This window comes from Petaurus breviceps, unplaced genomic scaffold (assembly GCF_028583685.1).
Source record: "Petaurus breviceps papuanus isolate PSGF00001 unplaced genomic scaffold, PetGlider_PUasm1.0 174, whole genome shotgun sequence".
Classification (NCBI taxonomy): Eukaryota; Metazoa; Chordata; class Mammalia; order Diprotodontia; family Petauridae; genus Petaurus; species Petaurus breviceps.
The window spans coordinates 60247478-60273640 of NW_027185761.1; the positions used below are offsets into that span (position 1 = coordinate 60247478).

The following is a 26163-nucleotide window of genomic DNA, read 5'->3' on the forward strand; positions in this document are numbered from 1 at the left end:
AAGTGAGTCCCAAAACAAAGCTACACATCAGGGCTTATATAGCCTTCTCCTGGCTCAGAGAATGTAACAACCTTATTGACCCACTGGCCAATCAAAAAGTATCTACTGAAAAACAAGCCTCCCACCCTAGGCTCCAAGTGCATGTTAGCCTAGGGGCAGGGAAGATCTTTAAATCTGCATTTCCATTACACTGAACCACTCAAGAGTGCTGAGGATGCCTCCCATTAAGAAAGTCAGAGGGCACGGACAAGGTGAGACTCAAATAATCATGCAAAATCGAATCAAATCCTAGCATTAAATTTACCATATTTTTTAATCCTCTACTGGTAGAGAAGAAATGCTTCTATAGAAAACCTGATGAAAGATCCAGCCTAAGCTAGAACATCCTATAAGTATTTATAGCTGAAACTTGGAGGACAGGATACAGACAAAACATTGGAACCAGTCTATCAGTGTGTCCACTAACAGCCTATCTCTCGATGGCAAAAGGGTTACATTTGGATATTCACACCTCCGTCCTCTGGCTGCCGGGAAGGCAGGGGAGGGGGGTGATGGATGGGACATAGTGGGCAATGGAGAAAATCACAAACAGTATAATTAGTACTGAGCAAGGGGAATTAATAAAGAGAATCAATCTATGTGGCTGTGTTTTCATCTCCATGATCTTAAGGAAGATGTTCTAAACATGAATCCAGGGTGTCCTTGGTGAAAATGTGTGAAAAGAATAGTTAGGCTTCCACGAAGGATTCTCTACAGTGGAGCACAGCCTTCCTCATCCATCACACAATTGACTGAAAGTTTCGGGAAAAACAAGACCTCTGCGTTATAATTTATGGTGACTTTTTTTTTTTAATCATCTGACTCCATGCAGCAAAATCCGCCCCAAAGGGTTTCCTCCAATATGGCGCCCTCATAATATGATGCGATCATACATGATTCCTCAATAGATGTAACAATAAAGGTTAGTCACTCATCAAAAATCTTCAGATTGTTGCCATCATGAGCTTCGAATCAGGGAGCTTACCCAGAGTGTCTGCCACTGTCCTGTGGAAGCCTAATCCATCAGAAAATTCTGTCTGAAGAGGCTGTCGTACTGAACGCACAAAACCCTAGGCTAAGAGGGACTCTTCAGTGAGAGCTACAGCATGAAAAAGAGAAAAGGCACACAATCCACACAAGAAAACCAAATGTCATTTAACCGGATGGACGGCCAACTGCCTTAGTCTACGTCTATGTATATATCGGACAAGCACCATAGACAGACAATGAGAGAGGCCCATTGCTGGTTAGGAGGAAAGTATAGATTAAATGTGTATCTGGGAAAATGTGCATTTCATCACCTAGGCCAGTGGCTACCAAGGAGAAGGACTGCTCTCTGCAGTTCCAAGGACACAAGGCTTTGTCCCTGGTAAGATCCCAGGAAAAAAAAAAAACACCATCTTTCTGTCTGTTCCATCAACCCAAGGTAAGCAGCAGGTTGGCCTCTGAAGCAATCTGTCCTTTGGTCATTCTTCCTTGAAGGGTGAGGAGTTGAATGGTACAAACAGTTTCTGGAAGTCCAGGAACTAAATGCTTTCCCCCCTGTATTTTCTTATTGTGTTTGCTGCTTTCACTCTGGGACTCTGAGGATTACAAATGGGTGGCACCATGGTAGTAAGAGGAGGGCAGAATTAGGAGCTGGAAGAGCCAGCTTCATGGCTATTGTCACCAGCATTTCTAGAATCTTTAAGGTAAGGGGCAGCCAGGTGGCGCAGTGAGTAAGAGCACCGGCCCTAGTGTCGGGATGACCTGGGATCGAATCCGGGCTCAGATACTTAGCACCACACCCAGAAATAGCTGGCCGTGTAACCTTGAGCAAGTTACTTAACCCTCAATTGCTTAAAAAAAAAAAAGATTAGAATGCTTTAAGGTTGGCAAAGCATTTTACACATGTTATCTACCTCATTTGGTTTTCACAACAACCCTGGGATAAAAATGGGCTTATCCCCATTTTACAGATAAAGTGAGTCTGGGAGAGGTTCCATTACTCACTCAGGGCCACCCAGCTGGGAAGAGAATGGGCCAGGATTTGAACTTACATCTTTGGGACTCCAAACACAGCACTCTGTCCACTGAGCCTCGGCCAATGAGCCCACTGACCAAAAGAACAGAGTGTGTCTCTTCAGGCCTTAGTGTCCTCATTTGTTAAATGAAGGGGACATATTTCTAACATATCCTTCCAGCCTGAAGACTCTGTAGTTCTATTACACTGTGTAAAGTGCTTTCAACACACTTATAAAACATCATCGCGGAATGTCAGAGGAACAGCACTTGCCTAAGAAAATAAGGCACGAATCAGCATCCAGAGATGAGATCACGGATCGGCCCAAGACAGGAGCATAAATCCCGCTGAGTCAGCTCAGATTCATGGCCATTAGTCCTAAGATCCAGTCCCTGGTGCTGCCACCCCCACCTCCTGGCGATTCATGTGCATCACAGAGCCGATCTATTTATAGCCATGTTCAGTAGTCATATTTACAACAGATACTTTATCTTCAGGAGGCATGAGCCTTAATGCTCTGTACTGATCCAAACACTGCTTTGGTTCCCACATGAATGTTAGCTGTCATACAGTTGTGGGTACTGATCGCTGAACATGCAAATATCACAAGGTGACGATCCATATTATCCCCCTTAAACAGCAGAGTATCCCCAATCGAGTTTGTCTGGATTAAACAGATTGAAGCGATCCCCACAAATGCAAAACGACTCCAAAATAAGGACGGTCAAATGGTCATTTTTTTAATAGAAGAGAAAAGGCTATGATGGAGTTTTCCAAACTAATCTGGTGATGAAACACTCTGGACTTTGGCATAGATGGACTCTCCGAATGCTGGTCTGGCCAGTGCTCTCATGTACTGCTCTCATGGTCTATCTTCCTGCCTCTCTGATCCCTCCCTCTCAGTCTCCTCCATGGATCATCAGTCCTCTCCCATCCTTTTGCTCTCCAGGGCTCTGTCCTAGGGCCTTCATTCGCTTGCTCTGAGACTTCCTCATCTCCATAAGATCAAGGATCACCTGTATGCAGATGCCTCCCAAACCTGTATGCCCAAGCCTACTCTTTCCTGAACTTCAGCCATCCATCATCACCAACTCCTGGGTGTCCCAAAAGAATCTCAAATTCAACATGTCCAAAATGGAACTCATTCTTTTTCCCCCTGGAGCCACCCACACTTTTCTGTTTCTATCAAAGGCAGTCAATATTTGTAAAGCATTGAGCACGTGCCTGGTACACAAAAGGTCTACGTAAATGCTTATTCCCTCCTCCCTACTCCATGTCATCACCCAGGTTAATAACCACAGGGTTGTCCTGTTTTATCCTTCTTGATAACATCTCCTGCATCCGTCCCCTCGTACAGGCTCCAGTATGATCTGCTCTAGGAGCTTCCTAACTGGTCTCCCCATTCCACCTCTCTCTCCAATCCACCACCCCCACAGCTGACAGAGGCATCTTGCTAAGACGTGGGTCTGACCAGGTCACCTCCTGCTCAGAAGAGCTGGCTCACACGCCCTTCTCCAGCCTCACTTCAGTTCACTCGTTCACAGACTCAACCCTGGAGAGAGCAGGGTCCTCTGAGGGCATCTAGACCGACGATGTAACTACCCCTTAGATGGTACTTGCTATGTGCCAGGTATGGTGCTAAATGCATTGCAATTATTATCTCACATGATCCACACAGATGAGGAAACAGGCTCACAGAGGGAGCATGACTTGTTCAAAGTCTCCTAAGTACTAAGCACTCAGGACAGGTCTGAACCCAGGTCCTCTGAACCACACTGGGCTGCCTCCCAGACTGGAAGCTGCTCCCTGAACATTTCACACCAATCACAGATCTTGATCATGCCTGCAGTGCCCGGCACACAGCAGGCGCTTAATAAATGCATACTGGATGACTCCTTCCTCATCTCCAGCTCTCAGAATTCTGGTCTTTCTTCAAAGCCCAGCTCAGGTACCACCTCTTCCATGAAGTCTTCCCTGATCTTCCTTCCTCAGTCTTCCCTGTACACTACGTATATTTCTGGGTAAATGCTGCTGTCTCCCAGTGGATGGAAGAACACCCAGTGCCTACAGCTGTGCTCCCAGTGGGAATACTCCCTTGAACAATGTCAGTAACATCTGCTCTCTAGATGATGGTCCTCTGTCCTGGACCCTCTTCTTGTCTCTCTCTGAGAGTCTATCAACATCATGGGTTCAAAGAAGGTCCCTTCCCTTTCTAATCTGTGCTACGTGATGCTCCCACTGTCCTCACCACCACTCACATCCTTATTTCCTGCCACTGAATCTATACCAGCTAATAGCAGAATGGTGCACATCTCATCAGTACCTCTGAAAACACCGGTGGGGAAGCCAGTGCAAAGAGGGCAGGTGAGGAGCACAGGAGTGCCTCCCTGGCAAAGGCAGGGTAAGGGGGAGAGAGGAGGAGCTGATGGGCAAAGTGGGGACATCTGCCTTTTTACCCACAAAGGAAGAAGAGTCACAGAATTTTAGGACTGGAATAGATTCCAGAGATCACGCCAGGGGCAGCCCTCATTGGCCCACAGTGACTTGCTCAAAGCCCCTTGCAGTGAGGGCTCCTGGGGTCTCTGGCTCGGAAGGGGTGAGCCCAAAGAAAGAAGACAAGCTCTTCCTTGCCTCAAACAGATGATCCCTGAAAAGTGAATTCAGTTTTTGGAGGAAAAGACCAGATCTGTTTCCAATCTCAAATTTCAGAGAAAAGAGTTAGAAATACTTGAGAGATTACTGCTTTGGTCAGAGGATGAGCATACATTCTGCTTTTCACCTCATGCAGTCTTCCAACCAGACTGATCAGAAGCCAGGAACTCCTCTCTTTACAGAACTTTTCACAGAAGTATTAGACCATCTGGCAGAAGAGGGCAGAGCTACTCTCCACCATACTGAAATTCAAGCCATGTGGAGATGGAGCACGGGGAGATTCTACAAAGGAAGAGAAAGGAGGCTGCTGGAAACGCAGCAAACACACGTGCTCCTGATTTCAGGGCCCTCTGATTACATCAGGGTCCATCCCCCGAGGACCTAGACACAAAACATAACTTCTCAGGGCCTCAGAAAGCAGTCTTCACAAGTTGTTACTGACACTGGGCCTCTCTCAGCCTCACTGGGCTGGTCCTGAAAACCCAGACCCAGTGTGCCGCTGGGCTCATCCGCCAAGCCTTTGGTAGGCACTGGAGTACCCGCCAGTGCTGTGCAGCAGGAGACCCCCAGCCCACAGTGAGGCTTCAGAAGAGGACGGTAAGGGAATCAGCAGACACGATAAAGCTATTTATAAACTATGTAAATGAGACCAAGAGCAAAGGGCGCCTTCATTTCCCGCAAAATGAAGGGGGAGAGAAGAGACAGTATAAAAGATCATGGCTTCATCTCCAAAACAAGTCAGAGTAACATAATTAAGCAAAAACATTCTTTAAAAAAATGCAGTGCATTCCGGTCAAGACAAGAAATGCATGTCAAAGACAGAATGAATAAAACATAAGTTCCAGTAAATATTTTGTCCCATTGGCAGCGGTGCCCAGAGATGTTAAACTTTAAGTCAACTGCTCTCTCGGACATGGTGGACGACTGTAAACAGTGCTGAAAGGAGAGCTGGCTGCCCATATCAGGAATCTGTCTGAGCAGGCCTCATGGGCCGTGCAGGGCTGCCCCACACTCCTCTTCACACATTCCTGGTGGCCGCCATCACTCAGAGCACAGTGAAAATGACCAAGGAGCGGGGGACCTCTCCTTATGGAGTCTAAAGGATCAGGTTAGCTGCATGAGAATCCACTTTACACCAGCCTGGAAGAAAGCTGCTTTTCACGTGTCGGATAAGGGGTCACAACACAAATCATTTCTTTGGCAGCACCACCTGTGCTAAAATACTGGGAGGGGGCATTCTCAGCCTCTGCTTTCTGATCAATCACCTTGATCTCAGCTTAGAACTAGGCCAGTGACACTCCAAATGAGGAGGGCCTCCTGTACCTGTGGGGCAGGCCTCTTCAGAGGAGGAAGAGGAGAAGAACCTGTGAGAGCTCGTGCCTGGTGTCAGCTCCCACCACAGCTACTAAAGTGACAGACCAAAGACAAGTTCTTGCTCAGTGGACAACATGCACAAAATCCTAACTTTGGGTGAATGTCTGTACTCTCTTCTTGAAAACTGTCTCTTTTATGACTCCCATCCAGATGATCTGAATCTCTGCCTAGTGTGAGTGATCTCAGCATACACCCCATGGAAGGAGAGGGATACACCACTCAGGTGTCACCCTCTCTACTCAACGGTGAGGGAGGGCACCCCAGGCACTGGGCACAGGCGTTTCTGCTCCCATAAGCACTAAATCTCTCTCCTCATAGCTTCACCAACTTTCATGAGGTTTCCTAGGACTTCATCACTGCCCGCCATAGGCACTTGCCCACCTGAACAACAGAGGGTGTGTTTGATTAGAGTAAATCAGAATAATCTTAGGCAAAATCTAATTCTGTCCCGTTGTATAATAAAAATGCTGATGGGATCTTGAGTCAATACAGATAGAACAAGCAGTATCCCACTGCCTTCTGAAACATTCTAAAGAAGGAGGGAGGGAGGAAATTGAGAGATGGCTAGATGACCTGCCTAGCTTTCCTCCTGGGTGGCCACTGTGAATCCCAGACAATGCCAAGCAACAGAAATTTACCCACAAGATGGAAATCATTCCTTTAAAAAAAACAAATCCCCAAAGAGGTCGCTGGAAACCATCCCAAATCCTAACGCTAACCCTAAGTGCCTCTGACTCTGCAGGTAGACCAGGACCCCTCCATCCACCACGCATCCATCACCCAACTCCCCCTTTAGTCTCCAATGTCAAGTTGAAGGTCTGAGTAAATGTTCTCTGAAATGCACAGCTCAGCTGCTCACGGTTCCAAAGAAGACTGTGCATCATTAAAATGGAAATACAATTAGTCCAATGTCCTGCTAATCGTATGCCCCCTTTGAAGCTGCACTAGCTTTAGTGATAACTCTAACTTACAGCCAAGGACTTAAGTGCTAGAAGGTTCAGTCTTCAGAAGGGGTCAAAATTTACAAAGCTCAGCTTTCATCAAGTTAGGGATGGCTACTAGAAAGAGAGCTATCACGAGGAGTTCCAATAACAGCCCATGACAGAAGGGCAGGCTAGCACATCGATCTTACCTAATACAAGCCCATTATTCTTCTCAGGGATGCCGATGTCTTCTATTTTTTTAACTTTCTTAGGAAATTTGCACCATGACTCACAATCCAGGAATCCTAAAAAGGACTTTCTTCTTCTCTCCTCTTTGCCAGTCCCCGAGCCTCCTTCCTATTTTTATGTCTTTTGGCTTTCTTTTCTCATCTCCCAGTTTTACTGTTGTCTTTCCACCTCCAGGGGGAAAAGCTTTTTCCCTCCTTCCCTGCTCACTCTCCTTACGGCAGCACTAGCCTCAGGAATCAGGGGCTGGGCATAACAGAGCTCAAGAGGCCTCCACTGTTCAAAGAGGGGTGCCATAAAAGAGAACTCTAAAGATTCATGTTCAACCTGAAAACAGGTTAAAAAGTGGTGTTTAAGCTGTTCCTTTTCTGAACTTGGAGAAGAGAAACACATTTCTCAGGTGCCTTTGCTCATTTCTTGTAGCAGTACCCTGAGACAGACCAGGAAAGTCAGACTGATTTGGAAAATAGAATGAAAGGTTAAAAGGTTCAAGGACAGAACTGAAAATTCCCATTTCTTGAATTTCTAGACAAGGGGTAGGAAACCTGTGGCTTCGAGGCCACATGGGGTCCTCTAGGCCCTTTGACTGAACCCAAATTTGGCCACACTTGAGGATCTAAAGGCTGCACGTAGCCTCAAGACCACAGGTTCCCCACCCCTATTCTAGACCAAGGAAAGTGATTAAGACTTTCTGAAAAGTCCAGATAATGAGGGATGGCCAAAGAGAGAGAAGAAACATGATCACCTATAGGATGGTGAATGATCAATCAATCATTGATTCCCTGCACTAAGTGCCAGAGATACAAAAACAAAAGTGAAACCATCACTGCCCTCGATGACCTTATATTCTCTTGGAGGAGCACAACACGTAGACGGGGGAATGGTGATCTAGGCAGCCACAGGGATTGGGAGTGCGGACATGAGGCAGCAGACCGTTCTGCCCTTTCCAAGAGCAGTAGCACTGGAGAGAAAATAAGAGTGAAAAAGCACTTAGTAAACATATATGCAGAGGAGTATGCCAAGTGATGGGACACCAACTGAAATGACCATTTGCAGACTATGAGTAGAGGGTGTAAAGTTGAGGTGGGGGCGTGTGCGAAGTGACCCAAGCTCAGTAGGGCCTGGTGTCCTGGTAGATGGCTGAAGAGGAGGGGCAACAAGGGCTGGGGCTGGCTTAACACCAAGGTCTCAGAAGCATCACAGAAAAAAATCCTAGCACCAGCCAACAGATGTCCCCACTGAGGACTGAAAAGGGTGAAGCAGATCACAGACAGAACACCGACGAGGCTCGTGTCTGGAAAAGGAGGCCATGAGTGACAGGTAACAGTAGCGTGAAACGAGAAATTAAAAGACCTTGTTGGAGGTTTCTGGTGAGTATGGCTCCTGGTCAGAGGATTTAAGGAAGGATAAGGGCAAGAGTTACATGGCAGCACATGGACTAGCTGGGTCATGAGCCATAATTCTGGGTGGAGATGATGAGAATGCTGATCCACAAAGAATCGAGGCAACAGTAATTTTTTTTTTGCTTTTTGGAGGGCAATTGGGGTTAAGTGACTTGCCCAGGGTCACATGGCCAGTTTTTGTGTTAAGTGTCTGAGGCCAGATCCGAAACCAGGTCCTCCTGACTCCAGGGCCGGTGCTCTATTCACTGCACCACCTAACCACCCCCCAGGCAACAGTAATTACTGTCACAGAACCTAGAGGAGGGAAAACTGAAAGGGTCCCCCCAGGGGCAGCACATCAGGAGATACTTCATGGAAGAACATGATGGCCTCAGGCCAACGGAAGCGCGCTTTCATCCCCAAAAGCGGCATGTAGGTAAGACATTTATGAAAACTTTCTGGTGAGAAGCTTGGGGAGAGACTGGACCCCATTATGGGGAAGGTCATAGAAATGCCTTCCTTGGGAAATGGTTACAAGTAGCCACCCTCCCAGGAGCACAGAATAAAAAAAAAATCTGTTCTCTTTTAATTTGAGAAGTGTAAAAAGGCACGGGCGCCAGTGATACAGACTAGATAAGACATGTAGTTCCTGCCCTCAAAGAGCTGACGTCTTAATAGAGGGTAAGTCAAACACACAGAAACAGAAAGAAGATGAAAAGTAAATATGAGAGTCTTGAGTAGAGCCATAGGAGAGATTTGAGAAGAGGGACGATGTCTTAAGTTGGGTGAGGAAGGAAGAATTCATGGAAGAAGCACCCGCCTCAAAGCAAGGGAAGGAATTAAAGAAACAAAGGTGGGGGAGGGGGAATAGTTTCAGGTATGGGGGACCACATTAGCAAAAGCCTGGAGAGGCAGGATGAAATCAGGACATGGGGAGTCTATCTGGTCTGGCTGAAATGTAGAGTGCATCAGAAGGAGGCATGTCAGATACAGATAGACAGGGGTGAATGCAGTCATAAGAAGGGGCTACCTGACCCCAACCCCACAGACCCCCTTGTTGGAGCAGGTCCCAAACGGTTAGAGCCCATCTTTTGAAACTCCCTGTTGTAGCTCCTGGATCCCACAGTTCTGCCCAGATGTCACCACTCCCTGAACCTCCCCAGCCTTCTCTATGGTTGTTATGCAAAATAATTTTTGTAACTGTTTCACAAAATTGTGACTTCCATGAGACTCCCTTCCCACTGAAATGCATTTAAACCCCACCCCTTCTGCCTTTTGAGGGCACTCCAATATATGGTGCTGTGTGGTGTCCCAAAGTGCAATTCCCTTACCTCCATTAAAGACCCTCCATGCTGCTACTCTAATCGCCCCCTTATTTCCTGTAGCTAAAAGGTGGGTTGGGAGCAGCCCCTGTGGGAGGCCACTGGAGATTCTGGAGCAGTTGAGTCATGAGGTTGGTTTTATGCATTAGGAAGATTATGTTGGGAATCATACGAAGGATTGCAGAGGGGACAGAACAAAGGCAAGGAGACAGAGACTACTACCCTGGTCTGAGCAGCATTGGCTACTGTGCTGTTAGGATGAGTTAGCACATGTGCCTGGAGAAAAAAGCCTAGGGTGGGACTCCCATGAGATTGCAGCTCACACCTATGGAGTTGAACAGACAAATTATCTAGTGATTGCCTGGTGACCCAGTTACCTTGGTTCTGAGGGGCTCAATGGGACTCATTCATATATGAATTGGGTCTTCTTCCTAAAGCTATGAGACACATGTGGTCTTTCCTCCTTCCCTTCATTAGACCAATTTCCTGATCTTGATCCTAAGAACTGGGGTGACTGACACTCTTCCCACCCAGTCTGGGTATGAGACTGAACTAAGCTAACTTCCACCTAAAGGTCCCCTAAAAAGTCCCAGCCAGAGGCAAGGCTAGGCTTGGCAGGTTTCTGAAGACCACCGGAGTCACCACGGTCCCATGACAGGACTCAGTCTAGACAGCAGTGGGGGGTAAGGGGGAGGTGACTATGCCCTAGTTGCATATCCTTGCTATATAAGGGCAAAGTAAATCTCCTTTTGTTAACTACTCCATGACTTGTGAGTGCCTCATTCTGTCCCACGATCAGACCTACAGTGAAAGGCTTGGCCATCAGACAAACACCCAAGATCTGATTCCATTCCTTCCTATTTCCTCTCCTTGCTCCTTCAACTACGTCTTTTCTTAAGTCTGTCCCTTTCTGAGAATTCCTTCTTCCCCAGATACTCAGGTCTCACTTGAATCTTTGACACAGTTAGCCTGAAGTTACTGTCCTTTCCTCCTCCTACCTTGCCTTCACTTCCAGCCTTCCACAAGGGTCAGAAGACATTCCCTGACTCTTCTCCCTATGGCTCCCACAGGGCTGCCATGAAAAAACGTCTCTGTAAACCTAAGAGGGTGTTAATGTTAATACTCTGTTAATGGTACTATGATGTTATCACTGCAGACAGTTTCCAGGTTACAAGTCTTAAAAATAAAATTACCTCCTTGGTTATTATAAAGGAAGAACTATCGGAATGTGGCATCTTGTGTTCCTTTCTACAAGTAAAAATTTAAAAATAAAATGTCCCCAGCTCCACCCTTCTTCCTTCTCATCAAGGCTCCCCCAGGAGCAAAGAGTATCAGCTCCTCTGCTGGGTCACTGACCACGTGCCACACAGGTAGCCAGTGGTCTCCCACAAACACAAAGACACTGCCATGATGAGTATGGACATAGCTGAGAATTATTCCCCCCACCCAGCACAAGGCAGCATTAGGAATCAGCCCTGACCACTGACACTTAAGCTGGACCCATTAACATCTAATGGTTCCAATACAAGAAGGCCCCAGTCAGAGTCTGAACACCCAGGCACTCCTAATTGATGGAGATGAGACAGCTTCCATGTAGAGGAATGAAAGTGATAGAGCTCTCCCTGCACACGGGATCTCTTTTGGGGCATATATTATTCATGATTTTCTTCTCCTGAAATATTCATTTCGGTAAATGTGATTGCGTTAGCCTCCTTGCACTTTCACTCCTCTTCAGATGCCTGAAAGAAGTGTTTCGGCTACACAGTCCTTGCCTGGGAACACACAACGAAACATGCTTTCTGTTGGCCTGCCTATATCACCATCATGCCAAGACCAGGAACAAAAAGCAGAAACCACCAAGGACTCTATTTGGTATTAAATCACTTCTGTTTGCTTCAACTGGCAAAGTTGTAAGTAAAGTACATTAATTCCTGTTAAATAAAATTAGGAAAGGCAGTGTGGCCCAGTGGACAGAGTGCAGCCTTGGTGCCAGTCAGATCTGGGGGGTCCAAGTTCTGATTCTGACCATCCATGTGACCCAGGGCAGGCCCCTCACTCTCAGTGCTGTAAGAAACTCATTATGATGACAAGTTACAGAAAAGGTGCTGACCTGCATTGGTCAAGGGAGTTGAACTCCCTTCCTGGGAGTTGAACTCCCTTCCTGGGAGTTCCCTATGTGTTGTCATGGGTCCAGTCCCTCTCCCCTGCTAAAAAAAAAAAAAAAGCACAAGAGAGCATTCTATTGGCCCATAATCAACAATTCATTTAGGGCTAACTTTGAGCTTACAAATTAACCCATAAAAATTAGTCTAGGTTTCAATAATATCAGACAGTAAGAAAAATGAACCCTCTTGTTGACTTTCCACTGGACTTGATGCTCTAAATGAAATTCCACTGAATTACAAGAGAATTTCTATCTGAGGTAGAGATGAGAAAGAACTTGCTTTGCGTCTAAGACACAAACCTCTGAATGTATCCAGTATGCATGTACACCGTGGTGGCTCCAACACAGGATGAGAGAATTAGATCTGGATGAGACAGGGGTCATCTAGTCTCACCTCATTTTACAGATGAGGGCCCTGAAGCTTAGAGCATTAGTGACATTCCCAAGCTAACACAGGGATAAGGTGCCAGAGACAGATTTAAATCCAGTTCTCTGACTCCAACAACAGGGACTTAACTATTCAACGCTCGTGCCTCTAAAATGAGATCTCCTTAAAGGTGCACACGCATGTACGTGCTGCACACACATATGCATGTACAGAGATATATGTATAGATTATAGATTTAGATATAGGTATGTATGTTTCTATAGCTGTATGGATATATATATATACACATATCTTTAAAACAAGATATAAAGTTACAGAAAGCCTCTATTAAATATATTTACTTTGATATTTTCATTTGCCCAGTTCATCAACATGGATATTCCCTCCAAAGATGCAGATTGCAGACCATGCCTTTTCATTGTGGGCAACTCTCACACCTCAACAGGGGGCCAGGCTGAACTCTCCCAATTATCTCTATTTTAAAAGCTTTCAATTCAAATTAATATTCATCCTTCCCACTTTTTCTTAAAACGTAATACTGTCCATAACAAGCTGACTAACCTGGTACTGTAACTACTTGCATTTCAGCAGCCAATTTCAATGTAGAAAGTAGCCCAACACCTTTGAGTCCCTCCCTATAAGTTTCCATCTGGGGTCTATGTTCTCCTATGCATTTGCATTCACTTTCCCCCTTCGTATTATTTAATGAAGGTCCTTCCATGTAATGGTAATGTAATTTTGCATTTGAAGATCCCTTTGTGTTGGCAAAAGTAGCAGGTACTTAACACCTAGTAACTGATCAAGCCTCTGTTGGGGAAACAGAAGGTATGAACTCCTGTCTCTTGTTACTGATGTAACAGGAAACTGGCTAAATCCCGAAGAGTGAATCCGGCAGGGTCCTGGGATTTGGAGCAACTGGTACAAGGTGATCCACAAACATGGGCTCCTAAGCAGCCTCATTAATGGAAAAGGGGGTTCCTTTTTCATTTAAACACTGTGTGAGACTCCCTCCGTGACAGAGGGGATGCCTGGGGTGCGTATCTCCTGCCCTGTGCCAGCCTTGATGCTGACGACCACCAGGGGATCGTCTGACCCAGCTCTCTCTGGGACTACACCCATCAAAGCATCCTTTTAACACGGCCATGCTGAAACACTCTCACAAATGCCACTGGTTCTCCTAGAAAAGGTTCTCTTTTCTTTTCCTTGCTCCCTCCTATTCCTTTCAGCCAGTAGCGGGGCTGGGCAGATGCCCTGCCACATGCCTACAGTCCCATGCCTTTTATTGCTCTCCACCTACACCCCGTCCCTCTCCTCCCCCACCCCCCTTCCAGGTCCTGGATTTCCACACAAGTGTTTCTTCTCACGCCTCTTTGCCAGGCCCTTCATCTTTCCTAGTCCACCTGAAGACGATGCAGTCTTCTGTGGTCACCTTCCAGTCAGGAGCCCACACCCACCAAATCTCAGGCATACCCGTGAGGTCCCATGGACTGTTCTGAATTAAGACATGTACTTCACCCCGTGAAGTACCCACACTCTGTCCACGTGTAACCCTGTATCTGGGGGCACGCATCTTATTACTGGCTCTCCCCCTGGATACTGCCTATCACTGGCATCCTTTCTACCCCCATTCCTTTAACTCTTTGTGGCATCTGGCCCAGCAGGCTGGATGAGGAAGCAGGCCTCCTCCTCCTGCCTCCCATCCCCCTCTCTATTTTTACTCTAAAGATCCCGTGCTAAGATTCACAAGATTCCAGGCAAAAATGTTTTTAGCCTTCTCGTCCCAGTCAGCTCTCCTCCACTCCTGACTAGAGGTGCCACCGCACACACCGGAGGCCTTTCTTTCATCGTTACCACCCCACTGTGCTACTCGGACTACCCGCTGGCTGCATCTCGCTCTTGGCATGCGGCTGACTGGCCTCCTTTGCCAATTCTACATCTCCTTGATAAACGTCTTTAGAGACTTCTCACAAGCAGCTCATCACTGGAAACATGTGTGATATTTGAAGTTGAACTGGCTGGCGCCTGGTCTGGTCTTCTTGATGCCAGGCCTAGAGCACCACCCACTATACCACACTGTCCATGATGCCATTATATAGACATTACTTCAAGAAAGACATACTTTGATGGAGATCTGGGTTGTCTGATGTAACATGAAAGATACAGCCATTCTTGGAGACTCATTTGAAGGTGAAAACACTCTATAATCAAGTATTATCAACTATCATGTTCATCATTAAGATGCTCTTCACAATGGCAAGGAGTGTTTATTTGATGTCTGTTTCAAGGGTTTTGCTAATCATCACAAGTCAGTATTTACTAAATAGCAAATTGTGTAATCACTGATGTTTTCCAAGTCTAAATGAAATCAGCACAATAAACAAATCAGAACCTCTTAACATAGAAAAGGGTTTATTTTTTAACACCAACAGCTGTTTTCTCTCCAAGGGGGATTTCCCATAGATGACTGTTTGTGGATGACATTGTGCTGAATGCACTAAAACGCAGAACACTGAAGAGCTCTTAAAGAGAGCGTGATCTCTCAAAATAAGTCAGTCTAACTATCCACATGGGAAAAAACAAGTGGATGAAAAATGGCTGTTGTCCAGACTAAGGCCTGCAGCTGTAAGACCAATCTTTAGAGCTCATCCATCAGGATATTAATACTATATCTATAAGACACATTATGTATAGATTATATATATACACACACACAAATGTGTATATGGGCATGCATCATGGCTAGACATCGTAAATGGTGTCAGAATGTTAATATATCTATAAGCCATTATATTATATATTATATTATTATAATTTTAATTTTATTAATTAATTTTACAATTTAATTAATTAATGTTATGATTTAATTAGTTAATTTTATAATTTACACATTAATAGTATATCTATAAGACACATTATATATAGATTACATATATACACACGCACAAATGTGTATATGGGCATGCATCATGGCTGGACATTGTAAATGGACAATGACCTGGGCTGAAAATTGGGTGGGAGAAGAATACAGTCTGGGCTGTCCTTGAGAAACTGTAGTATTTTTTAATGATCCCAAAGTACTCCTTGGAATGCCAGGGGTGAGAGGTGGGGAATTGGAGGGGGCAGCACAAATATAGCAGTGACAAACACTGGATCTTCAGTGGTTCCTGACTCAGACAAATAATGACAGGAAGACTTTTATCAAGTATAGAGGTTCTGATGTCAGTCACCCTTTATCATTCGGGGGATGTATTTTTTAAAAATCACGTCCCATGTTTTGAGTTTCAGGTGCAGTCACTACACAGAGGCATACGCTGAAAATCTATCATGTAAGTAGACGGGGAACCTTCAGAAACATGAGGCAATGTGGCCAAGCTCGAGGTGTTTCAAGTCCACTGCCCACAAGCTATGAGCCAAGTCTGCCATAGTGACAGACAGACAGGAAGAAGCTAGGTGGAGACTTCTGGCTCCATACAAAGGTCAGATAAACACCTCGGTGAAAACAGAACACCTTTTTAGGGGCAAGGGTGCAAAGTGCGGGTGGATTTTAAAATGAGGTGAGACTACGGGCTCTAAGTGACAACTCTTGAAGGTTCTGATGAGAATTCATGGAAAATTATCCTCTGACATTTAGCTGTGAAAGGTACACTTTATGTCACTTCCAGTGAAAAGCGTGTGTCATACCCAAAGGGGAGCTGAACTTTGGTGCTGAAATTTGTTATGGGAGGCTATAAAATCGAGGGTGTTCCTTTTCAGTTACAAGAAAAGCCTCTCTCTTCTTGACTTGGTGAAGTGGGGAAAGAGCGAGATGCCTGGCTTATCTCCCACTCTAGATGAAACCACTGGCCTGGTCAGGGCCATTGGGACATCAAAGTGTGTCATCAAGAGCACAAAAGTGACACTTAGAAAAGCCTGATTAATTTGTCCTGGATTTTAGAAACATATCTAATCAAGGAATTAGATAAAATGCTATTAATAAATATATCAAAGATGATATATTTATTGTCAAGAACCTAATACTATCAGTACGGTTCTACCGATCACAATAAACAGTCTTCAAGATCTGGGTTCCAATTCTGATTCTAATTATTACTAGCTATCACTTCATTTTTCTGATCTTCCATTTCTTCCTAAAATAAAGAACAAAATAATGACACTGTGTAATATGGTATCTGAGGGCCTGAGATCACCATTGTCATTGTGAGATTCCAAAGAGATAAATTAGGTTAAATGCTTTGTAAAGTGTTAGAAGTCCTCTAAATGATAGCTCTAAGTAAGCATTTCAGCTTTTACCAAGATAATTAAGCAAAAGTAGGTTATAGAGTCATTTTCTGATACTATGAAGCCTGAATTATTTACATAAAGCAAGCTACCTTTAAAGTAGGTGCCAAGTGATTGGGGATTGAATGAATGGGTCAGTAAATTGTGACACATGAACGTTATAGAATATTATTACTGTGACATAAAAAAATCACCATGGAGAATTCATAGGAGCATGGGGAAACTGATATGAACTGACACAAAGTAAAGTCAGCAGAACCCAGGAAGAAATATACACAATGACTACAACAATGGAAATGGAAAAAACCACAAAAACTAAAGCTGAATCTTGTGTAATTACAGACTATGACTGACCTTAGAGAAGAAATGAAAAAATGCATCTGCCTGTATTCAGTAATGAGGGGGCAGAGAGGATTATGGCTAGAGATTGCTGCCTATACTGTCAGACCCAATCAATGTGTTGGCTAGTTTGGCAAAATTATTTTTCATTTGTCAACTTTTGTTACAAGTGAAGACTCAAAATAAATAAATGACTTTTTTTTTAAACCAAGTGAAAGCTCACTGAGTGATGGGTAGGTCACATATTTGGAAAGGAATGTGATTTTTTTTTAAGGCATCAATTTTTTTTTTAAAAGACGACTTTAAACATTTAATTATCTTCTTAACAAAGGAGGTAGGAAAAACACATGGGTTTGTATTAATCAGGATAGAACAGGATTAGGATATATGGCAATGAATGGCCTGGCTTAAACCATACATTTATAAATAAGCAATGTCAACATATAAAAAAGCAGAGATGCCCTTCTATCCCAACCTCATGTGAATATGCATTGATAGGCATGTAAATATATGGGAAAATGGCTGGACAGAGACAGCCCCGTATGAAGTAACCAATGAAGAGGGCAATGAAGAAGCTAGCTTGAATGGCCAACCAGTCCTGCTACACAAGAATTATACTGCACTGGAAATCATATTCAGCAAGCTCACAGCCACTGTATGTGTTCTGAACTGGTTCAGAGCCTCCTTCCCAGATTGAAGCAGTTTCCAACAATTCCAGGAGAGGAAGGACTTGTTCAAAGCAGGGTTGTGGGAAAGAGAGGCTGGACAGCTCCCAGATCCTCCAGAGTCCCCTTTCCCTGCTATGGTTCCTTTGTGGGCAAAGCACCCTCACAACAGACAGGTGCACTGGGAAGAATGCTAGTCTCAGAGGCATAAAGCTTGGGTCTCACTGCCAAGAAAAGGTGATCCTGGGCCAAACCCTCCATCTCTCTAAGTCTTAGGTTCCTCGACAGATAAAAACCTACCAACCTCATGGGCAATTGTGAAGAAAATGCCCTGCCAACTTTAAAAGTTCCCACAAATTAGCTGAGGGCAATATTCTGATCTGCCAAGATCTTTTTTTGGATCCTGACATGGCCACCAATGTCTGAGGTGACTCTCCTTGCTTTGTGTCACCCACAAACTTAAATATGCTAAACATAGCTCCGGTTTCTTTATCCTAATAACTGAGAAACATTTAGAAATCTCCTGTCAACAAGACACCAAACAATGAACAGTGGAAAGAGGATTGGAAGGGGAAGACAGTGTAGCTGAGGGACTGAGAAGGTCTAGATGAAGGCAAAGAAGAGGAAAGCTGGGTGAGTCATGGGGAAAGATGGGATGACAGGAGGTTATGAGCAGACAAAGAAAGGCAGATATTGTAATTAAATGGGTAATGGTGAGGCCCAGAAACAACCAGACTACCCCATGTGTGGCTGAGGTAGACACAAGGAGAAGCTTATGGGATTCAAAGAGACTGAGGATTAAGGCACAGAGTAAGCACTTAATACATGCCTTTTTCATTCATTCATTAATTCATGACATCACAGATCCATCTAATGGTAAAAGTATAAAGATAATATTTGGAAACACTGTTTTCCTTCCTCCTTGCCCTTCACATGACATTGGGCAGAATTACTGGCTGGCTTCTAGTCCCACTCCTCTTTAATTTATAAATTAAGTATTATTGTTTCCAAAAGAAAAAGAAATATGCTCAAAAGCTTTTTAACTGCTGTTCGTGGGTATTTTCCTAAGTTGGAAAGAAATCCAATTTGCCTTGTAATTTAATAAAGAACCGCAGACCAGTCAGTCACATAAAAGCATTGATAATGTCGCCATTAAACAAATAGGAAAGAAAGCTACCCTTACTGTATGGAACAAGTCCTAAGGTGTCTTATTTGGCAGATAAGGGATTGTTCTATATGAAAGACTTCAGGCAAACCGATGAAATGACTGACTCAGAAGGTTCTTCAAACTGAGATCAAACCACTAAGTGGACCATTAACTAAATGACAGTTTTAAATATTAAAAGGGAAGTTTAAAAATGCCCCAGCAAAAAAAAGGGTCAGCTAGGTACTTCATTAAAAGAGACATTCCTATCCACGGTGCAGTGTGGGAATCAGAGCTCAGTGGATGGATCTCACTACTATCAATGAGTCCGTTCTGGCTCAAATGCATAACTCAGAAGGACCCATTTACCAGCCCTTTTTAGCTCCCAGTTTGGCCAGTGTCAAAGACAACACAGCTGAGGATACAGCCTGATATGGCTTATAATTCATTTGACCACATTCATAAGTCATCTAACTTGGTTTGCATTAGCTTCCTAAATAATTGAGGCACTTACTCAGACTAAGTGACATTTAAGATCTTGGCCACTACACTTTTTATATAATAGCTTTCTCTCTCTTCTGGGTCCAGACCACTTGATCACCGAGACCACATTGACTGTGACATCACTAGCCCCATATCACTCTTCGGTGGAAAAAACGTCAGCAAAATGAGGGGTAAGGTGACTGGGAAGAAAGACCTTAAGAAAGGAATAAAAGCCATGCATTTTTCATGAGCACAATATTAATATGTCTCCATATTTCATGGGCTAAGCCCACTGACACAGTACATTTTGAATATGTGTGTTGGAGATATTAGGTAGGTAATTAGGGCCATTACTGTATCAACCATGGATGCTAGAAGGTTCTAGGGGTTCATAAATCTAGAGAGGAAAACACAGAATTGAAACAAGGGGAAAAGGAATGTGTTGAGACAACCGCTAGAAACTAGCCTGCTGGAAACCATATTCCCTAGCAGAAAGCCATGTATACAAAAACTGTAGCTCAGGTCAGAGATAAGGGAAAAGCTCCTTGGATAGCTCGGGAATCTGAAGAATTCAACTGGAAAAGGTTGCAGCAATCCATTCAGGAGACCTTGACAGCCTCCATAAACTTCAGAGAGGGAAGGGCTGGGAAGCCTGTTTTCAAACAACGTCAATCCTTAGAGATCAGACAGGAGGTTGTGGGTGTGATCTCCACTAAGTGGGACAGAGGATGAAAATCCCGAAGGCTGAATTAACAGACCAAGGGCCACCGTGCTCTGAGGATCTGCTTATCTACATCTAGGCCACCTGGTGAAATCAGACGTTCTCATAGCTCACAATACAAACTCTAAAGTCTCTTCCTCTCACTGGCCCTGGGCTTCCTCGTGTGCAAAGTGAATGGGCTGGTCTCGGTGTCCTCTGAGAACCCTCATTACTCTAAAACATTCTATGATTTTATGAGTTATAGTGTATCTTTTCTCACATACCACTTTCACTTGATGTTTTATGAGTAAAATGTTGTTTAAATAGCATGGCCCAGAGCATGACAGACTGCCTGTGTGACTGAGAGAAAGAACTCTTGGCATTTGAACAGCTGATGTCCTGGCCATGGCCCATCACAGGCAACACCAACATAACCCCAGGATCCAATCAGTTTCATATGGTTATAGTCGAGATGTTCCCCATAAGAAAGAAGGGACATTTCAAAAAAATTGTTCCTTTCCCCCAGCTGGCCCAATTTAAGTGGGAAATGAAAGAATGGTAATAGTTTACACATGAAACCAATCCGCCTCTAAATATATTGAGTATCCCAGATTTGGAAATTCAAGGAAGCTCAGTCACCTAGTCCACCTCCATTTGACACGTAAGGAAACTGAGCCCCTGAGAAATGAGAGGACTCAGCCAGTCGAAGCCAGAAGACTAAGCAGCCTTGGCCAGGTTCTCTTAACTCCAAATCCAGGGCTCTCTCCATAAGCCAGAGATTCGTACTCCTCAACTTAACTGAGACCAGTAGGAAGTGCAATCCACGGCCCAGATGTCAGAACGTTCCACTTTCTCAAGTTCAAGGGGAGGATTTGGGAAGACCATTTAACTGTCCATCTGGGGAACAAAGTAAAGCCCTTGTCACACTCTGACTAAGCTCATCTGTAAAGGAAAGGGCCAGGAAGGGAGCTGAACCACAGCACAATTACACTAATGGTCGTGTCTTTCTCTACACTTCCTCACCTAGGCATCTCCTTGGGAGAACAGCCAACAAGTCAACAAGCATCTGTTACAGCTGACCACATAGCTGGCACTGTGCCAAGCCCAACAGAGCAACAGGCAGAAAGACAAACGGCCCTTGTCCTCATGGGGCTAACATTCTAATGAGATAAGACACACCAAAGACAAGCAGAAAGGAGGAGACCATCATACAAGGGCATGGTAGAGCATGTCCAAAGTGGAACCAGGAGAGGAACAAAGCCATGGCTGGCCTACAATGAAGGTTCTGGAAGGAAGCAGCAATCAGGGAAGGGACCTTGGGGGGCAAAGTAACCTCCCAGTGTGAGAAGTTCAGGACTGGAGTGAACTTGCAGGGTAAAGAAGCTTCTAGAGCAAGGTAGGGAAAGTCCAGAGAGTCAGGAGTGAAGTCTCTAGAGGAAGGAGGCGATCTATGGCTAGTCTGGGAGCTTTTTTAAAAATGGAGACTTTTGGACAAAATGGCCAAAGAGAGGAAGGGGAAACAGGGTTATGAATGTACTTCCAGAATAGAAGAGACTTAGTTTGAAAACTGGAGAAACTGAAACTCCTGGGTTGTCTGGTAATTAGGCAAATAGCTACTACCTGACATACAGTACAGCACTCAAAGGTTGAAATTTGAGAAGCATGTGCTATGGTAAGGACTCAGAAAGAGGGATTTAGCCCCTAGAATAGCAAGACCAATCCAAGAGCAGACTTTGGTCTTTCTTCTAAGGCACTTGGCACCTGGGTGGCTGAGAAGGCCCTGCAGAGGAGATGGGAGCACAGGGAGCCAAGATCCAGGGGAACAAGACAGAGGAGGTTTCTTGAGCATCTTGGGGCAAAGATTTCCTGTAAAGATTTTACGCCAGGAAAGTCGAATAGCACATCTCCTCAGAGAAGGAACAGAAAACTATAGGTTTCAAATGAGTTAGAAGCTGGAGGACACAGCTGGGCAGCATTCACAAGAAAGTATATGTGCAGCACGTCAGGCCAAACAGTTTACAGCAGAGACAAGTGGGGAAGAGTATAATTACATTAATAAAAATGATCAGCAGTCACGTAGGAGAAGGGTGAGCTGCCCCTCAATGCCCAAGTCCTGGGCATCTGTGATCCCTACAAGTATGACCATCTACGTGTGCATGCTGTCTATCCGTTCCTATCCATCCCACGTACATTGTGAGAGTAAATCCATTACTCACACAGAGTGCTACGTGTGTTTGTGGGAAATGGCATCCCAGATTTAGGGGTAGACACTTTATCGCTCCTTTTCTTACCATGTTATTTCATCATGTGCCTCTTCTTTGAGCATTGTTCTCTAGCTGAATGTAAACACATTGGCGGGGGCTCATGGGTTACGGTTTTAAATATGGATCTACAGAGCACTTTGAAATTAGGATAGCTGTCTACTGGAGAGCTTGCCCTCTGAGTTAAGGAAAGCGCCCCCAGGCCTACACATGTAAAATCTACATTATGTGTATATGTGTGTATATACATATATTTAAATATATACATATACACATACATATATGTATATATATATATATATGTTAGGGATACATTACTTGTCACTTCCTATCACAGGGAACTATATAAAGGAAGTGAAAAAATTTGTGTTCAACTAGCCAAAAAGTGCAGCCACATACCAAGGTTTAAGCAGGTGGGACAGCCTTCATAGGGTATAGATGGCCACAAAAGGAATAAATCAAATGGAAATACCGAACCAAATGAGAAAAGGAGTCATTTACTCTATTAAAAGCCCCTTTCATCTTCCTAATTAAATGTACTCTCTAAAGGAATTCTCTCCTCTGCTTCACCAACACTCTCCCTCCCGGGACACCCAGGCAGAAGAACAAAGGACCACAATCTAAGATGGGAGTCAGGGGCAGAAGGGCGATGGGAGTCTCCTCCACCCAGACTCCACCTCCCCACAATGATGCTAAGCTCCACTTCCCTGCTGCCCACCAGCTCCCAGGCCAGGGCTTGAGCTCTAGGGGAAGAACTCTACAAACAGGGCCACATCCTGTGCTGGCAAGGCTCCCAGCTACCCCTTGGCTGGGCTGACTAGGAGGAGGCTGTTTCCACTCTCTTCCCTCTGTGCTCCCCCCAATAAAAGCTCTCCCCACAAACACTTGTCCAATACCAGGCTCTGAAGCCTTGACAGCTTGGGGTTTCAGCTCAACTTTGCTCCAGCCCTTGAACCTATGGGCCCCATGGATTAAGACTCTGTTTTCCTAGGAAGCCCCTCGATGTAGACTATGAAATGTTACCTTTAGATGATCTGATGAAGAGACCAGTGTTCATCAGAAGACTTTGGGGTAGACCTTTTTCCAGGCTGACTACACATCCCAGAAAGCTTTGGGGGACAGAGGTCCTATATATAAAATAACCAGAACAACAAGCCCACTAATAACCTGGAGCCAAGTATTCAAAATAATGAACCACTTATTCATTCAATGTTGATACTTTTCTATTTATTTAATGGCTCTTATGCCAAAGGAGGGGAAGCTAGCCTTGGAGCTCAAAAGACTGAGGGTCAGGCCCTGCCTCTGACTCTGGCTGCGTGACCCTGGACAAGTCACTTAGCTCACAGTGGACAAGTGACGGTGCTCTTGGTGCTGATCCTCATTGATAAAAGGCATTTTCTCACCTGGGGTTCCCTGTACCAAAGTAATCATATATTCAGCCCCCCCCCCCACTCCAAACTGCCAAAGGTTTCTTGTCTACTGTTTCTCTTTGCAAGTACTTAGCCTAAGGAATGAATGAATGACCTTTACTCATGTGGGCTAGCCTGGGCACCCAGCCACATGTGCAGGGGAAAGTGGGCTCTCAGTGACACACACTGATCTTGCAAAGAACCTGGCACATGCGTGTTTAAAAACAAACAGGATGGGGGGTACAGACGCCAGTGTCTAGGCTACACGCACAGGCAGTAAGTCTGACTCATTTCTTAATTCTTTTACATGTTCATTTATGTTCCAAGAGAAAGCAGAACGTAGAAAGAGACCAAGAGAGAAGAGACCCCTTGCATCGCCCCCTCATTTCACAACTAAGGGCATTTCTGTTTGCTGAGCAGAGTGAAGTCATCTGTCCAAGGTGTAAGTGGTGGAGCCAGGGGCATGGATGGGAAGAGGCTGAGGAAGGCCATGCCGCCCCAAAACCAGGACCCTGCTTCATGGGAGGTGGTCCTGACTGCCATGGGAAAGAGATATGGCCCCCAGCAGGGTCTGCATTTATGCCATGCAAAATGAGCCAGTCTCACACGCGGACATCCCTGAATGTCATGGCCATGAGTGACCAGGGCCAGGAAGTGTTAAGAAGGACCAGGCCAAGCCTAAAGGCAGGAGGGGCCTCCCAACCCCCCAGGACCAAATGGGCCTGCGTCTTTGCCTGTGGCACTGGGCTCAGCATCTCTGCACTCACTGACTTTGATGCCTGGAATCCCAGAGAGCTGCACAAGGGTCTCATCTGGGCTTCATTAGCTGGTATATTATTCTATTTATGTTCATGAAATATAGTATCTTGGATCACATTTAGTAAAACTTTACCTTAAAAATAGTTTGATTCTCTAATCCACTTTCTATTGGTTAGGAGAAAAACAAAACATATCATGTATTCCAAAGCAGGGGAGGGAAAGCCATACCATTCTAAAAATGTCCAGCAAGCAAATACCCTCAGAATATTTGTTCAAGTGTTTAAGCTAGGGGAGCTGGAGGAAAATGTGGGAGCAATTTTCTTGGCCATCGCGGCTCTCCCATGAAGCTGAAGCCCCAGCTCTAACCCGAGGAGCTCCCTCTCCTGCGACGACGCACACGCCTGTCTTACCTGGCATGACGATGGTCTGCTGCGCTGCGGCATCAGTGCTCAGACAGAGACGGCCCCCTTTGGCCAGGCGGTCACAGAGCAGGGTGATGTGCTTCTTCAGGCGGCTCGTGTCCTTGGGGATGGTCAGCTGGCTGCTAAGGTTCAGGGCCTGCTCTTTGGAGCTCTTGGACAGACAAGTCTTCAGCAGGTGAGCCACGGCGGCGTCCACTGTTTCCTCCCAGCCCTGAGGAGAGGAGTCAGTTTGCAGTGGAGGTCAGTGAGAACACCAGCAATATGGGAACAGGGAGGATTTCTACAGGAATCCTAACCAAAAGAAGAGGAGAAAAGGGCCCAGTGTGTTAGGGAGCTCCTCCGGGTGGGAGGCATTCCTAGGACGAGAAGGCCTGGACGGGTTGTGGCAGGACAGCCACCCCGTGGAAACTCCCTGACCGCCAAGTGCAGGGGGATGTCAGACTGTCTATCCTACACACTGGCCACTGGTGGCAACAGGTGAACTAAGCATCTGCTGCCAATGACTCGGGATGTTGAAATAAAAGCCTGATCCTCCCACAACACTTGAAAAGCCTACCATAAGGGGTCAGAAATGAGAAAGCAATGTGGCACATCAACGACATCGGTTCAGTCTCAATAGACTCCGTGGGACCCCACGGGGGGGGGGGTTCTTAACAAAGATTCTGGAGCAATCTGTCGTTTTCTTCTCCAGCTCATTCTACAGAGGAGGAAACTGAGGCAAACAGGGTTACATGACTCGCCCAGGGTCACACAGCTAATAAGTGCCTAAGGTCACGGTCTTCCTGACTCTCAGCCACTTACCTGGCCATGTATAATAAAACACTCTCAATGAATATTCATGACTGGGCGTAACCCACCTTAACCACCACCAACACCAGAGGGCCTCCTGCAACATACCTGGTATTTCAAATATACTTGGAAGGCACTTTTGGTTACAGAATATTTGTGGAGAGGAGGTGCTCCCACTTTGCTTTTGGAGCCATTGCCAAAACCCAGTAAGTTTGGGGTAGGAAGGCAGAATTCCTTTACCCTAATGGAAAGGCACCAGGGTAGAACAGTGGACACACTGCTGGGCTGGAGTCAGGAAGATCTGAGTTCAAATCAGGCCCCAGCCCCTTGCAATTTGTGTGAGCCTGGGCAAGTCACTTTGCCCTCTGTCTGCCTCAGTTTCCCCAACCTCCTAGAGTTTTCTAAAGATCAAATGAGATAAC

The 26163-nt window shown here is 45.3% G+C and overlaps 1 protein-coding gene across 3 annotated transcripts in view; it reads right to left on the bottom strand.

Moving 5' to 3' along the window:
• Positions 1 to 26163, bottom strand: part of BBS9 (Bardet-Biedl syndrome 9) — a 339648-nt gene that overhangs the window by 26104 nt on the left and 287381 nt on the right. For all 3 annotated transcript variants that reach the window (XM_069084284.1, XM_069084282.1, XM_069084283.1), the window contains one exon: positions 24941 to 25163. In XM_069084284.1, the coding sequence (XP_068940385.1) occupies positions 24941 to 25163 (223 nt within the window). The remainder of the gene's footprint in view (positions 1 to 24940; positions 25164 to 26163) is intronic.